The following is a 17542-nucleotide window of genomic DNA, read 5'->3' on the forward strand; positions in this document are numbered from 1 at the left end:
TGTAGCTATCACTATTATGGGGCACTATGTGGCATCACTGTTATGGGGCACTATGTGGCTGTCACTGTTATTGGGCACTATGTGGCTGTCACTGTTATGGGGCACTATGTGGCTATCACTATTATGGGGCACTATGTGGCATCACTGTTATGGGGCACTATGTGGCTATCACTCTTATGGGGCACTATGTGGCTGTCACTGTTATGGGGCACTATGTGGCTGTCACTATTATGGGGCACTATGTGGCTGTCACTGTTATGGGGCACTATGTGGCTGTCGCTATTATGGGGCACTATGTGGCTGTCACTATTATGGGGCACTATGTGGCTGTCACTGTTATGGGGACACTATGTGGCTGTCACTGTTATGGGGCACTATGTGGCTGTCACTATTATGGGGCACTATGTGGCTGTCACTATTATGGGTCACTATGTGGCTGTCACTGTTATGGGGCACTATGTGGCTGTCACTGTTATGGGGCACTATGTGGCTGTCACTGTTATGGGGCACTATGTGGCTGTCACTGTTATGGGGGCACTGTGTGGCTGTCACTATTATGGGGGGCTATGTGGCTGTCACTGTTATGGGGCACTATGTGGCTGTCACTGTTATGGGGCACAGTGTGGCAATCCCTCCTGTTATGGGGGTACAGTAGCTGAAATAAATATGAGTAAGGGCATTAGTTTGAGGCGTGACCCAGTAATCCCTCAAAGGCAGGCGTGTGATAATAACCCATTGTATTCCGGATAGTATTCTATGTCCAGTGACCGGTGTCCTCCCCGCTCCTCCTTTACCCCTCACTAGTTCGCATTCTCTCCGAGTTTGTCCCTCGCTGCGCTCCGTCAGCAGAGAACCAAGATGGCGGCCTCCATGCTGAGCGGGGTGTGTGTGACCCTTCGGGGCCCCGCGGTCCTCGCTGTGGCCCCGATCAGGGTACAGTGGTACAGTGCGGGTCTGACAGTCTCAGGAGCGGGTAAGAAGCAGTCATATATTGGGGGAAGGGGGTGATGATCGCGTGTCGTGCCCAAACTCACTACAGTCTCAGCATGCTTATTAACTACAATACCCAGCATCTCGTAGCCCAATAGAAGTACTGTCCCCAATATGTTTGTCCTGCAGTACTACAATCCCCAGCAGCTCTGTACTATAGAACTATAATGCTTACCATCCTATCCCAAAGAGCTCCATTACGAGCATGAGCCTCCAATGGGACTACAATCCCCAGCATGTTCAGCTACTAATTGCCATGCTTTTATATATATATATATATATATATATATATATATATATATATATATATATATAGCGCTACAATGTGCAAGTAACCGTATTCAGTCTCTGCATACCATAGCGCCTGTAGAACTACAATACCCAGCATTCTTGTGCGCACACGGAGCTGCACGTAGTGATGAATTGAGAGCATGCGACCCCGTCATGGCGCCAGTCCTATTGCCCAGTGGGTAAACTGGTCTGCAAGAAAGGCAGACGTGATAGTCCTTGCATTGTGATAAGTGTTGAGCGAACTTGTGTTTTAAGTTCGGCGTCAGGTTATCGAAGAATCGTGTTATGGATTCTAAATTCTGTTATGGTCCGTGGCAGGGGGGATTGGATTTAAATCACTAGTCAGTAAGGCTTGATTTAAATCATAGTTTTCTGCATAAAGAAGTTAGGATTAAGGTATTTTTCTCAACTCTGTTCATGTTATAACATTTTCGCTGTGAAGAGGAGGCATGTGATCTCTGCTGAGTCAAATTCAGTTTTGAGAACTGCAAAAGTAAACCAAGGTTCTGTGATAATATCTTGTAGGCAGAGAAACTGCCCAATAATCTTACAAAAACCTCTGGAAGAGCATGACATTGTGAATGGGTTAATGGAATTTATTTACCCCAAAAATTAAACATATACAGCCTTATTCTACATAATTAAAAAACTAATCTTTATTTCATGATGGAATAACCTTTGGATGGTAATATATTTTCCTCAAAAAGCATTTTATATATAAAAAAAAATCTGATTTAAATAAAAAAAACTCAATTTTATAAATATATATTTTTTAAATCATTGATTTTTATCCACCCTGGTCCGTGGTAGCGGAATCCATAACGCAATTCTTCGATAATCCGAACTTTAGATGCCGATCTTAAAATGCAAGTTTGCTCAACACTAAGGCCTCATGCACACGACTGTTGTTTGGGTCCGCATCTGAGCTGCTGAGCCGTTTTGGCGGCTCGGATGTGGACCCATTCACTTCAATGGGGCCGCAAAATATCCGTTGCTCCGTTCCGCGGCCCCGCGAAAAAAAATATAACATGTCCTATTCTTGTCCACGCTTTGCGGACAAGAATAGGCATTTATATTGACGGCCGCCGGTTCCGTTCCGCAAATTGCGGAAGGCAAACGGGCGGCTTCCGTTTTTTTGCGGATCCGCGGTTTGCGGACCGCAAAAAAACGGCACGGTCATGTGCATGTAGCCTAATTGTGTTCTGTATGTGTATGAGGGAGAAGATGGGAGTGATTGTCATATCACTGAGGTCTTCTTTTTTTGTTTCCAGCTGCTGTTCACAGAAAACGGCCTGGACAGAGAGGCGGCCAAAGGAAGGAGGTAAGAGCAGCAAGGATCAGGCCGAGTCCGGTGGACGCTAAAATCACTGCACAACTTAAAAAGTGACTGTACCCCCCCCCCCCCCCCCCGCCCTCGCCCTATGGTAGTGACATGACTGTAACACAGTGATCTTATGCAAAAAGTGCACGAACATTTCATCAAAGTTGCGAATCCAGTCCATGTCCACCCCTGTACTCCAAAGATAAGCTGATCATGAGGACTTTTTTGAAGAAACCCCCCCCCCCCCCCCCACACACACACACACACACACACACACACACACACACACACACACACACTGCAAGACACGCTGTTTAGCACCATAATGTGGGCGCATAGGTCACATGATTTCTCTTGTGCAACCAGTTGATACGTGTTGTGTTTGACGTGTTCTTGCTGTCTGACCACCTGTCCAGGTCCCACCTCCGCGCACAGAGAAGATGCTTACAGATCAAGAATGGAGTAATGTCTATCCGACAGCCGCCTCCTTCAAGCCGTCAGCGGTCCCGCTCCCCGTGCGTATGGGATACCCCAAGAAGAAAGCAGCGCCCCCAGATAAGATTGGGAACCTGGAACTGCTGAAGGTAAAACTGCCTTGAGCAGCAGGCTTCAAAAATTGGTTCATTTTGACTTGCAAAGTTAAGGCAACGTTTACATCCCCAGTCAAAATGCGCCATTTATGCCAGAATGCGCCGGATCACCGCCAGACCTCATTGCAGTTAATGGGGATTCGGAGGTGAAGTTAGGACTCTTTCACATGAGCGAATTTTCCACGCGGGTGGAATGCGTGATGTGAACGCATAGCACCCGCACTGAATCCGGACCCATTCATTTCAATGGGTCCGTGTACATGAGCTTTTTTTTTTTCACGCATCAGTTCTGCGTTGCGTGAAAAACGCAGCATGTTCTATATTCTACGTTTTTCAGGCGGCCCTGGCCCCATAGAAGTGAAAGGGGTGTAAGAAAAAAACCTTCAGTTTTTTATCGTGCGTGTGAAAAAACGCATCAAAACGCATTGCACCCACGCAGAAAAAACTGAACGCAGTCTGAGACAAAACTGACTGAACTTTCTTGCAAAATGGTGCGAGTTTCACTGAACGTATCCGGAGCCAATCCGTCACGCTCGTGTGAAAGAGGCCTAAAGGATCCACCAGGCTGCCGGATGTCCTAACTGAGATGTGAACGAGGCCTTAGGTAAATAATGAGGCAGATCCGGGCGGCCATTGTGCGGTATTGAGGAATGCCTGTTCAGTAGACATTGGATAGTAAAATTGCATTGTGGGAAATATGGTGATGAGGAGGGGAGATGCTGCTGCAGATTCTCTCTCTATAGTGCTATGAGAGGGAGGGAAGCATGCGACTCACAGCTCTGCCATCACACCAGGAAGACGAGTGTTTTTCATCCTCTGGCTCTCCAGCTGTGGTGAACTACAACGCCTATCATGCCTTAATATTTTTTATTTTTTTTCCCCAGATTTCCAACTTCCTGCACTTAACGCCAGCAGCCATCAAGAAGCACTGTGCTGTGCTGAAAGGTAGGATCAGAAAATCTGTCGCTGTGACAGATGGTTTAGAAGTTTCATAGGTTAAATTTACAGGTAATTTGAAACACGAAGCTCCAGTAGCATCTAAAGCTGCATCCACAATTCTGCTGGCTGCTACATGCAGTCTGTCAGCATTGTGAGAGAGTGCGCAATACATTGTGGAATTGCAGTGTTTCTCTGCCATATGAAACCTTGCTTTATACTCCGGTCACATCCAAAGCTGCCACAACAACTCTGCTGGATGCCAGATTGAAACAGTCAGCACTGACTGACAGACCTGACTTCGACAACTTAGCTGAGATCCCATAATGCATGGTGGTGAGGACAGTGCCTGGTGACATGACATTTCTCATAATGCACTACAGCAGACACTGCACCACTAGGGGGCAGTAATGTAACGTGGGCTTCCTCTACTAGAAAGGCATTAGAATTGCAATTGCAGCTCTAGCTGTGACTAGGGGACAAAGTCAGATTTTTCAGCTTGTTATCTGGATTTAACTTATGAAATGATACCCAAGGGGCGCAGTTTTTGGCTGATATTACTGCGCCGTGGCCAGATAATACCCAAGGATCAGGTTGATGAATTGCTGATAACTTATATTAATTTCTCTGCGGCCGCCGATATAAATAACTTCTGGATGGGATTGAGAATATTTGATCCAGTGGTATTAATGTGAAAATGTGATTTGGCTCTTGGCGGAGGAGACTTGCGTTACCGATGGTTATCAGAGCAGGAGGAATGTGAGGTCTTCCCTCCCCCACCCACTCCACAGTTTCATGGTCTCATACACTGGGAACAGGTGCTTTGCTATGATTACAGTGCCCATAGGCGTTATCACCCAGTTTTCCATAGACCCCGAACGGTAGGTACCCTCTTACATTGTATGCATCTTCATTCTAGATGCCGTTCAGGATATTAGGACAGCTGAGTGACAATTCCTGTAGGCTTTGCAGGCCCGGGTTTCTTAAGATTCTAGACAACGTAGTTATAGATTTGCCAGTAATGTGTATGGAAACAAGAGTTGAGCTTGAACCATTCCTTATATTGTCCAGTAGAGATCAGCGGCTGTAGATGTGTCTAGTAGCTGCTTATCTCCCCACCAACTGAATGTTTGAATGACCGCTGTCTTATGTGTATGGCCACTGTAGGTTTCAGGTAGGTCAAGGTGTAAAGCGCTATAGGAGGATTGTGGAAGAATTTTGGAAATGTATTCTATGTATTCTCTAGAATTCTGCACGCCGTGGCCGGCATCGCTCACCAGTGATGATTCCTGCACCCAGCATTTTCCTATTGATCTCCAGTCGGTGGATTATGTGTTTGCCGGACCGTCCCTTCGCACCCCAAAGGCCAGAGCTGTAACTTTGCAGGTTTGTGTATTTACGGGTAATTTTTTCAGAAAAATCTTGGGAGCCAATTGGTCACCCTAAAGCACCCTTTATCTCCCTCATGAGTAGTCATCTGATCATCTAATCTGCCTACACATGCAGTGTTAGGCTAGTTTCACACTAGCGGCACGGACCTCCGGCAGGAATGTTCCGTCGGGCGAACAGCCTGTCGGATCCGTCCTGCCGCTAGTGACCGTGTGCCTCCGGACTGCCGTGCCGTCCCCAGGCTGCCGGAATAAATGTCGGACATGTCGTAGTTTTATTCCGGCAGCCTCTCGCCATGTGCTGCCATGCCTCACCGAAACTCCACCCCCGCCCCCATTATAGTCAAGGGGATAGAGCAGCAGTCTAGGGGCACACAGTTACTAGCGGCAGGACGGATCCGACAGGCTGTTCACCCGACGGTCCGTGCCTCTAGTGTGAAAGTAGCCTTATATCCCAGCACCTTCTAAACCATTTATACTACTGGAAAATGATAAAATAACACCTAGAAGGACCTACGATAAAAAGTCTATTTTCCAATATTGCAAGATCAAACTTCCATGATCCTTACATTACATACAGATGCTCCACAGACTTTTGTTCGGCATTGCTGTGTTTTTTTTTTTTTTTTTTTTGTCTGACGGCACCGTTTTTTTGAGGAGTTTCTTTAGTGCATTGGTGATGTTGACCGTGGTCAGACCAGAGCACTCACACAAATAGAGAGGGTTCTTCAATGGTAAAGACAGATAGATGGATGCCAAGATTGCTGTATGAGAAGAACTGCTGAATCTCAAAGGACAGCGGTGGCATGAGTAATTGGTTCTGCAGTAGACCCCTGCAGTGACCCCCTGGACCAACAGAAACCGTCTACTTGAAGCAGGACTCCATTCTCTCATTCCACTGACTTCTCATTATCACCAAGAGCGCCTGGACTGGTGCCGAGAGAGATCCCATTGGATGCATCAATGGCAAACAGTAGTGTTCAGTGATGAAAGCAAGATCTGCCTTGGTACTAATGATGGCTGCATCGGAATTCATTGGAGAGCACCCACTGCCATCATGAATAGTGAGGAGACATACAGGACCAGCACCAAGTGTTATGGTGGTGGGGCCATTAACTACCATGGATCTTCTTGTCTGGTATTCATAGAGGGAACCTTGAGCAGCCTTCAGTAAGTCCAGGACATCATGGAACCAGTCCTACTGCTTTTTTGACTCAGGAGATGTGGTGTTCTAACAAGGTAACATTCACCACACACTGCCCACGCTATACAACATGCTCTTTAGGGTATCCAGCTGCTCCTCTGGCCATCTCTACTACCCGAAATCTCCCCCATCAGGAATGTCTGGGACTATGGAGGCTATGGATCTCCCATGTACAGCAGCCAACAACCACCTTGCCTGAATTATGGCTCCAAGTTGAAAGAGCTTGGAATGACATACCACAGGAGGATATCCAGCATCTGTAGGATGTTACCATGCCAGAGTGGCAGCTTGTATCACAGTAACGGGGGATGCCACCCATTATTGTCCCTGCCTCAACATATACCGTGATGCCGAACCTAAAATAAAGGGTGCACTGCCTTGGTTGTGTGATTATTGACCCAGCACCACTAGCACTTTCTACTTTGTCAGTTTCTCCTAAATGACATTCATAGGTGTTCTTTTCTCATTTTCTGCTGGTGTAATAGCCTTTCGGGAGTCAAGGAAAGCCAGGTAACAACCCCTTTAGAACAGGGCTCCAGATGGCGACCAAAATGGTTGCCAATGCGACTTAGAATTTACAAATGGCGACAAGACTTTTTAGTCTTGTCGCCATTTGCGACTATACCCGCCGCCGCAGCTCTGCCGTTGAATACAGCGGCGGGCACAGGAGCTGATAGTTCTCTGCCCCGCCGCCGCCGATGTTCTTCTCAACAGCGCAGTGGAGGAGTCTCCCTCCCCCCCTGTGCTGCTGCCACCGCCTCCGCCAATAAGAAGAGAGACGGTAGGAGGGGCTGTGGCCACTGCGCCACCAATGAAGATAATTGACCTGTTGATACAAATACAGGAGGCGGGTGCCGGAATCAAATAGCCGGCACCCGACCTCTGACAGGGAGCTGCGATCAGCGGCAGTTGAGTTAACTCTTCAGGTGCGGTACCTGAGGGGTTAACTGCCGCTGATCGCAGCTCCTTGTCACAGGTCGGGTGTCGGCTATTTGATTCCGGCACCCGCCTCCTGTATTTATATTAACAGGTCAGTTATCTTCATTGGTGGCGCAGTGCGCCCCCCCCCCCCCCCCCCCCCAGTATAATAAACATTGGTGGCGCAGTGCACCCCCCCCCCAGTATAATAAACGTTGCTGGCGCAGTGCACCCTCCCCCCCAGTATAATAAACGTTGGTGGCGCAGTGCGCCCCCCAGTATAAAAAACGTTGGTGGCACAGTGTTCCCCCTCCCCCCAGTATAATAAACGTTGGTGGCACAGTGGGCAGTGTCAATGAGGGTTCAAAAATTTTTTTACTCACCTCCTACAATTGATCGCGTAGCTGCCGGTCTCCTGTTCTTTCTTCAGGACCTGTGGTGACGTCACTGAACTCATCACATGGTCCATTACCATAGTGATGGATCATGTGATGAGCACAGTGATGTCACCACAGGTCCTTTGACAGGTCCTGAAAAAAGAACAGGAGACGATCAATTGAAGGAGGCGAGTTAATTTTTTATTTATTTTTTTAACCCTCATTGGCACTGCGCCACCAATGTTTATTGGGGGGGGGCACTGCGCCACCAATGTTTATTATATTGGGGGAGCGCCGCACTGTGCCACCAATGTTTATTATACTGGGGTGTATATAATGTTTATTATATTGACCTTCTACTAAGCATTCTGTATTAAAGAATGCTATTATTTTCCCTTAGAACCATGTTATAAGGGAAAATAATACAGTGAATAGACTGTCGCCTAGCAACCATGCGTGAAAATCGCACCGCATGGGCACTTGCTTGCGGATGCTTGTGATTTTCACGCAGCCCCATTAACTTCTATGGGGCCTGCATTGCGTGAAAAACGCACAACATAGAGCATACTGCGATTTTCACGTAACGCACAAGTGATGCGTGAAAATCACTGCTCATGTGCACAGCCCCATAGAAGTGAATAGGTCCGGATTTAGCGCGGGTGCATTCCGGTATTTTGAATGCCGGATCCGGCACTAATACATGCCGGATCCAGCATTCAGGCAAGTCTCCAGTTTTTTTCGCCGGAGATAAAACCGTAACATGCTGCAGTTTTATCTTTTGCCTGATGAGTCAAAATGACTGAACTGAAGACATCCTGATGCATCCTGAACTGATTACTCTCCATTCAGAATGCATGGGGATATGCCTGATCAGTTCTTTTCTGGTATAGAGCCCCTAGGACGGAACACTATGCCGGAAAAGAAAAAAGCTGCACACTGCTGCTCCAGTCTATCCTGTGGCACTGGCGGAGATAGCCGATTACAGCTCTCATCTCCGGCAGTACAGGGTCTGCAAATGTGTGACTACAGCTCCATTCAAACGGATACGAATCGGGGATTCATGAAAACCCAAAGAGAGAACTGAATATAACACAGGAGTTCTCGAAAGGGAGACAAGTCTGCATTTAGGACTCCCCCCCCATATTAGGGACGCTGTGTAATGCTTTGCTGCAACGGTTGAGGGTTTCCTATTTGACATGTCCTGTGACCCACTCATTGCAGGTCAATGACCACCCACAAGTTACGTCATCTTCTTTCTTCAGATTAAACTTTCCAGTCTGAACCTAGATAATCACTCCAGGAAGAAGCTTATAAAACTTGTAGGATCACGGTACAACGCTGGGGATGACATTCTCACCATCCGCACCGACAGGTAGGACATAACCAACTGATTGCTGTGAACCACTGAGTACCGGCAGGGGGTTACTGGGGTGCAACACTGATTCTGTTCTGCTTTGCCTAATCCTAGGTGTCCGGTCAGAAAACAGAATCAGGACTACGCCTTGTATCTGCTGACTGTCCTGTACCACGAGTCTTGGGTGAGTTATACATAAAAACTGCGGAGATTGCATCTTAAAGGGGTTATCTACCTGCTGTAACTGTTCTACAATAAAAGACAGAGGTGACCCATCAAGTCCCCTGCTGCTCTTGCTCTGATGCTCCAGTTGTATAGTATTAGGGTTCATGCACACGACCGTTTCCTGTTTTGTGATCTGCAAAACACTGATACCAGCCGCGTGCATTCCACATTTTTTGCTGGGGATTGCCGTTGTCTGCGGACCGCATGCAGAGGAATTGCTCCCCCGGTTATAGACACGCTACAGTGTCTGGGTTTAGAGCATTTCCACCCGTTTAGGCCACTTTTTTCAGTGAGTTTTTTTTTTAACCCTGGCCATGGCCAATTTCTTTTATTTGAATCTCGATTTTCTTATTTTTGTTAATTAATCTGTGTAGTCTAATTCTGCAGTCATATTTTCTTCCATTTCTCGTCTACTTTATTCTAATGTATATGTAGTAGGTTAGCAAGAAGTAAAGGACAGGCCAACGTTAATATAACTGCAGGATCATCGGACTATATAGGGTTTGTTTGTTAACCGTTACTATGGAGACTTATTGGCTTGTATAGGAGCTGTATAAACAAAACAATGACACCTAAAGCTGTCATCCCATGATTAATGTAAAAAATTATATCATACATAGTCTAGTACATGACAATATCTTACTAACAAAACTAGAACCAGCCCTGTACCTCACATGGATCCAGAGATCTCCCCATTTCCCATGTTATATTTATTTCAAGCTGGCAGCTTCGGGGGCATGGCCTTTCTTACTGATTACAGTTTGGAAACTGTAGAATATTTTTCAAGGGAATCTGTCAGCAGTTTTATGGTGTCCTAACTAAGGGCAATATAAACTAGTGACTGATCCTCTTAGCAAAATGCTGGATCACTTTCTTTAATTGACCCAGCTCTGCTAGAGCAAATCGAACTTTGGATCATGGATCCAAAGTCCATACATTAAAAAACTTTTGGGGTCATTTATCAAACTGGTGTAAAGTAGAATTGGCTTAATTGCCCATAGCAACCAGATTCCATTTTTCACAGCTCCTTCGGACAATAAAAGGTGGTATCTGATTGGTTGCTATGGGCAATTAAGCCATTTCTACTTTACACCAGTTTGATAAATTACCCTATTTTTTTTTAATGCTGTTTCCATACAGCATTTAAATATATTGGCTCCGTGGAGCCAAACCTCGTCTCGCCTGAAGTCACGCAAGACTTCGGTAAATTACTACTGTTCATATCTGCGTATTTAAAATTTTTAAAATAGGAATCCGGAGTCGGCTTTGGTACCGAGGTACCAGCAAGTACCAAAACCCAATTTGGATTACTATTTTAAATTTTTTTAAATACGCAGATATGAACAGTAGTAATTTACCGAAGTCTTGCGTGACTTCAGGCGAGACGAGGTTTGGATCCACGGAGCCATTACATTTTAACCCGTAGTGCCATATATATACGGCGTTTGTGTATTTAGCGGGCCTCTGCAGTGGGCTCACTCCATACACAGCGGGTGCTGGCTGGCTGCATCATATAGCCGATAACCGGCACCCTCCCGCACTGACAGGAAGCGATGATCGCACCGCCCCTGTCATTTAACCCCTCAGGTGCCGCATTGATCGCAGCACCTATGAGTGAAGGCAGAGGGATGCGGCTCCCTCTTCCTTCTGATCGGATGATCGGAGCCCCAGCAGTGAATTTGCTGCTGAAGCGATCCAGGCCTGTCGTGGCTTTCTCCATACTGAGCTATGCACGAGGCCTAGCTCAGAATGGAGAGTGTAAAAATCCTATTTGCCTAGATAGATCCCTATTAGGGTAAATAGGAAAGGGGATCAAAAGATCCCATGTATGAGGCCCCTAAGGGGGCTAATAGTGAAAAAAAGTTTACTTTTTTTTTTTTTTAAACACCAATATATTGAAAATTTTAATCGCCTCCTTTCCCAATTTTACATATAAAAATATATAAAAAATAACCTATTGGGTATTACTGCATCTGAACTATTAAAATATTAAAAAAAAAATTACTGTGTAGTGAACACCGTAACAGGAAAAAAAAAGAAGAAAAACGGTGATCAAAAAGTCTTACATACTACAAAATTGGTACCATACAGCTCTGTAGACCGAAATATAAAAAAATTATGGTTGTCAGATTATGGTGATGCAAAGAAAATTATTTTTATTTTTTTTAAAAGTAGTAGAACAAAAAATTAAAGTTTGGTATTGTCGCATTTGTAATTAGCCGCGGAATAAGGACGTCAGGTCATTTTTAGTAGAAAACACCAAAAACCTTGCCGGAATTCTGTTTTCTTTTCAGTTTTGCCACACACAGAATTTTTGTTTCCCATTTTCTAATACAAGACATGGTAAATTAAATGGTGGTATTGAAAAATGCATCTTGTCCTGCAAAAAATAAGCCCTCACATAACTATGTGAACGGAAAAATAAAAGTTTTGGCTATTGGAACGTGGGGAGGAAAAATCCAAAATGTAAAAATGGAAATAGGCCCTGTCTTTAAGGGGTTAATGCTATATAGAAACAGCATTAAAAGCAAAGTTTTGAACAAATTGACATCAGATCTATGATCTGAAGCTCGATTCGCTCAAGCCTAGAACTCGGCCATTTTGCCAAAATCTTGTATTGAACAGCTCGAGCGAATGCCAATGAGTCCCCATATTCATGAGCTCCTAGGAAACAAACAGGAAGGTAGGTGGAGAGCGCCAGGAGCTCATAAATATGAGGACTTATTGGCATGCGCTCGAGCTGTTAGGATTTAAAAGTGAGGGCAGCAGAAAACTGCTGTCATTCCCTTTTAAGGTCCATGCACACAACCGTAGATCCGCAAAACACAGATACCAGCCATGTGCATGCTGCCATTTTTTTTTTCCACCTCTTGTAGAAATGTCCTATTCTTGGCTGCAAAACGGACAAGACTAGGACATGCTCCATTTTATGCTGGCCCGCACAACGGACATACGGATGCTGACAGCACAAAGTGTGTTGTTGTGTGTTTTTTTTTTTTTTTTTTTTTTTTTTTTTTTTGCGGTCAGCTTGAAATGAACGGATCCACATCTCATCCGCAAAAAGTGCGGATCAGATGTGGACCGATTATGGTCGTGTGCATGAGACCTAAGTATAATTGCAAAGTTGTTTCATTGTTCAAAGCCTACAACCATCACTATTTGGCTTTGTTTTTCCAACCCATTAACTTGCTGCCCATCATATCCCATCCGTTGATGAATGCAGTTGTCACAATAAAATAAATGTTATTCGCTTCACTGGGTCTTAGGCTACGTCTACACGACGACATTTGTCGCGCGACTATAGGGCACAACTACATTGCAACATTTGTAGCGCAACATTTGTAGCGCAACATTTTGTTGCACTAATGTCGTGCGACAATTTTTATAATGGCAGTCTATGGTGTCGCACTGCAACATACTGCGACGCAACAGTCACAGAAAATCCATCTCGAATGGATTTTCTGCGACTGTAGCGTTGCAGTCGCAGCATGTTGCATGTTGCAGTGCGACACCATAGACTGCCATTACAAAAATTGTCGCGCGACATTAGTGCAACAAAATGTTGCGCTACAAATGTCGTCGTGTAGACGTAGCCTTAATGTTATGGCTGATTGACGTATGACTGAAAAACGTAATTGCAGCAGTGACCCCTGCAGGAAGTAAGGTGGTACTGCACTCTTCTGTAAATGCGATTTCTTGATATTGCTCTGCGGCTCCCTGAGTAGCGCTCTTGTCTGGAGCCCATCATTATAATGCCCCCCTCCCCGCACTGCACTCCGCCACCTGATCTCGGGCCGTTCCCTGTACACAAACCTCCTGGCGCTTTCATTACCTTTCAGTGGCTTGTTAATAATTCAGCACCTTCTCGTCGGATGAATCGCCTTTGATTGCTCTGCATATTTTATGAGCCTCCGTGACACTTGTGATTTTTCCATGATCCGGGGCGAGAGCTTGTGTTGGGTTGCAGGATGTAGGGGGGGAATCCCAGAGGCGAGCGCCTGTGAGCACCTGTCTATCCCTGAATTGCTTCCAGTTTTTATTTTTTGTCTTTCCCAATTTTAATTTTGAACCTACAGGAACTGGTAAGTGCAACAATTGACTTTTAATGTGTGCTTGTGGCTCTCCACTTATTGGGACACTATAGTAGCTCCCGCCATTTCATGACACCTGCAAGCATGCTGGGTGTTGTAGTTACACAGCAGCTTGGAAGCTGTAGGGTGCGGTCCAGAGATGCAACAACTGAAGTGTATCTTGCCTTTGTTGCCTTGAATACTGTCTATTGCTCTGTGTTAGAAAAAAACTTGCTGATCAGTTACATTGTGGATGCAAATGTTTCTGGAGGTTCTCAGCAGTAGTTGTCATGGGGGACAGGGAGGTTTCTATCTCTCACGCCATTCACCCCAGTCAGCTACACTACAGTGCCACAGATAACAGGAAACAATAAGTTAGACTGAACTGTACAGAAAATAGATAATCAATTTGTGGTGTAGTGTCCTGTTAAAAAGGAATCGGCTATCCATACTAAGGAAATGGTTTAAGCCAGTGATGGGCAAACTGCGGCTCTCCAGCTGTTGCAAAACTATAACTCCCACCATGCCCTGCTGAAAGCTGTAGGCAGTCTTTGCATGCTGGGAGTTGTAGTTCTGCAACAGCTGGAGAGCCGCAGTTTAAGCCATCCATTAAAAATCTCTGCATGTCTTGTTCTGTAGATGTTATATAATGGATTCTCTTATGCTCATATCTTTTGATATCATTTAGATTTGGAGGAGTGTAGTACCTCTATTTGACCTGCAGATGGAGGTATAACTATGAAATTGTAATAAGCTCATGTAGTGGCTGAGCAATTTTAATGTCAGTTGCACTTGTAAAGTCACTGCTGTGTGGTTTTTGCATGCAATTTTGGCTATAATCGCACCAAAAATGGTGGGAATCCAGCCTTAAAATAAGATAGATGTCACCCAAACAACCAGCTGTCATTGCCAGTCCCCTTGTACACATGACTACGGTGCATGGCTGAGCATGCATGTGTTCTCAGGAGGAATAGGGAGAGGAAGCAGCTCATCAAGCACAAAAGGATCAGGTAGTTGAAATCCAAATGTCCGATTTGGTGGGTTTGGCCGACATACATCTAAAGGCTTGTGCACACAACCAGATTTACCGGTGGGCTGTCCGCGTTTTTTTGCAGATTTTCAGTGACCCATTCATTTCTGTGCACCCCAGACTCCGTATTTTTGTAGATTCACATGGCTGCTGTACAACTTCTAGAACATGTCCTATTCTGCTATGTATCCCTTTCTGTTGATGGGAGTGAAAAAAGTATGGAATGCACTCAGAAGCTATCCGTATTTTTCAGACTGAAATACGGACCTGGGGTAATGAGGTCTAATGTGTATGACCAGCTTAACCACTTCAAGGGTTTGTCTCACTCCAGCAAATGACATTTATCATGTAGACAAAGTTAATACAAGGCACTTACTAATGTATTGTGATTCTCCATAATGCTTCCTTTGCTGGCTGGATTCATATTTCCATCACATTATACACTGCTCGTTTCCATGGTTACAACCACCCTGCTGTCCCTCAGCGGTGGCCGTGCTTGCACACTATAGGAAAAAGTCCTGCCTCTCTGGTGGACGGGACCGTGGGAGCGCACATAGGCTTGTGCTTTTCCCTATAGTGTACAAGCACGGCCACCGCTGCTGGATTACAGGGTGGTCGTAACTATGGAAACAAGCAGTGTATAATGTGATGGAAAAATGAATCCATCCAGCAAGTGACTTGCAAGTGACACCACCCCTTTAAGGACCGGACAATTTTTTGTTTTTTAACCCTGCTTGCCTTCCAAGAGACACAGCTTTTATTATTTTTCGTTCACATGGCCTTATGAGGGCTTAGCTTTTGTGGAACAAGTTTTATTTTTTAATGGCACTATATGATTTACTGTATCTTGCATTGAAAAACTGGAAAATATTTCCTATGCGGGAGAAATTGGGGAAAAAACTATTTTGCTATGGTTTTGTTTTTTTACTACATTCACTATGTGCTAAAAATTATATTCTACAAATAAAGAAAAACTTGTCCTATCCCTGCATCCGAAAATGCCTGAGCTGTTCAAATCCCATATGGTGAACACTGTAATGGAAATAAATCAATATTCCTGGATTGCATTGTGTTTTGTTTTGTTTTCCAATTCCACCATATTAATGATTTTTGTTCCGCTTTCCAATACATCATATGTAATATTAAATGATGCCTTCAGAAAATGCAACTTGTCCCACAAAAAAACAAGCTCTCGTACGTCTATGTGAGTGGAAAAGCCCTCTGAGGGTACTTTCATTCTTGCGGCAGAGGATTCCGGCAATCCAGGCGCAAACGGATGCATTTGTGAGATTGATCTGGATGCGCATCCATCGCACAAATGCATTGCAATACCGGATCCGTCTCTCCGGTGTTATCTTGAAAAACGGATTAGGTATATAAAAAAAAATTCGCAGACCGGAAAGCCGGATCCGGCATTCCGGCAAGTGATCAGTATTTTTGGACGGAGAGAAAACTGCAGCATGCTGCGATATTTTCTCCGTCCACAAAAACGTTAGAAGGATTGAACTGATGCATCCTGAACGGATCGCTCTCCATTCAGAATGTATTAGGATAAAACTGATCTGTTTTTTCCCGATATTGAGCCCCTAGGACGGAACTCAATACCGGAAAACAAAAACGCTAGTGTGAAACTACCCATAATACAGGGTGTAATGACTGTACGGAGCCTGGAGTAAAAATGACAGTTGCCAGAATGGTAATCTCCAGAATAAACTCTTTGTAGAGCCGAACAAGCAGGGGGTACTGGTAGATTTTAGCTCCTCGTGAATCTTGCACCATTTAAAACTGACATGTTGTTTTGTCTGTCAGAAAACTGAAGCATGGGAAAGTGAAAAGGAGGAGAGCGACATGGATGAATACATTTGGGAGGGCAGCAAATCCCAGCAGAACGTCCTGAACACGCTCACCAGGTCACTTGGGAACTCCGAAGATATCCTTCAGGCGCCCAACGTGCAGGAATACCGCAGAGCGATGCTGAACCTGCGTAACCAGGGAGAGACTGAAGAAAGCATCCGCTGCTACAAGCAGAGTGTCAAGAATCTGCTGGGAGTGGTGTGACCACATCACAGGACCGATCCCCCAATATGGACTCCCGTATCTTCTCTGAATGGACTGAAACAGAATAAAGATCAGATTTCTTTATGTAGACTCGGGGAGGTCTGTTACCTTCTGAAGACGGGGCTTATTCACAAATCGGTCACCGGCTACAAAAATTGAAATTGTTTTTTTTTACATCCTGGGAGTTGTAGTTTCCAATGGCTGCAGAGCCACAGGTTGGAGAATCCAGTTGTAGGCAACAATGATTTTTAGCCCAAAATGAGTAAAAAAATAAATAATTTTGTACATAGCGCTTAAAGCAGTCTGTCAATAACTACCCAGTAGACGGAGAAGTGATTTCCATATATGAATATTAATAAGACTGGGCAGTTGGGCCCAATGGAGTAGCAGAATGTAGTTTGGGCAGAGGCTCCGTTCAGTGATGGGGCTGTTGCGACTCTTGTTAACAGGTAATTGGAGTTTCTGGCCAAAAGTGTGTGTCCTCCTAAACTCCTATTGCCTTCTAATACCCTCCCAAGATGGTTGTCACCCAGCTTTCTTGGAGTTCTGAGCAGCAATAACGGGCATATGACTGTATATCAAGGCAGATGTGCCATTCAGGAGCCTGAAAAGCCTGGTGACAACTCTGTAAGATGTTCCGTTTTTACAACCTCTTGTGCAGAGAGGTCATATCTTACATTTCCCAGGTATTCCTTAGTTTTTTTTCCAGGAGTACAATATTATGCTGAGGATAGGCCGTCAATATCTAATTGGTGGCGGTCTGACTCATGATACCCCCGTCGATGAGCTG

General features: G+C 45.0%; 1 protein-coding gene across 1 annotated transcript; it reads left to right on the forward strand.

Moving 5' to 3' along the window:
• Positions 1-838: 838 nt before the first annotated feature.
• On the forward strand, positions 839-17041 carry MRPS35 (mitochondrial ribosomal protein S35). Its single transcript, XM_044278006.1, has 8 exons — positions 839-973; positions 2553-2602; positions 3019-3186; positions 4077-4137; positions 5375-5514; positions 9278-9387; positions 9484-9553; positions 16504-17041. The coding sequence occupies exons 1-8, from the start codon at positions 859-861 to the stop codon at positions 16750-16752; spliced, it is 963 nt and encodes a 320-aa protein (XP_044133941.1). The 5' UTR covers positions 839-858; the 3' UTR covers positions 16753-17041.
• Positions 17042-17542: the final 501 nt, after the last annotated feature.

The sequence above is a fragment of the Bufo gargarizans genome, chromosome 2, assembly GCF_014858855.1.
Source record: "Bufo gargarizans isolate SCDJY-AF-19 chromosome 2, ASM1485885v1, whole genome shotgun sequence".
NCBI lineage: Eukaryota > Metazoa > Chordata > Amphibia > Anura > Bufonidae > Bufo > Bufo gargarizans.

Coding starts and splice junctions, on each gene's coding strand:
- MRPS35 (XM_044278006.1), top strand. CDS start 859: ATGGCGGCCTCCATGCTGAGCGGGGTGTGTGTGACCCTTCGGGGCCCC. Junction 974..2,552: donor TCTGACAGTCTCAGGAGCGG/GTAAGAAGCAGT, acceptor TTTTGTTTCCAG/CTGCTGTTCACAGAAAACGG. Junction 5,515..9,277: donor CCAGAGCTGTAACTTTGCAG/GTTTGTGTATTT, acceptor TTCTTTCTTCAG/ATTAAACTTTCCAGTCTGAA.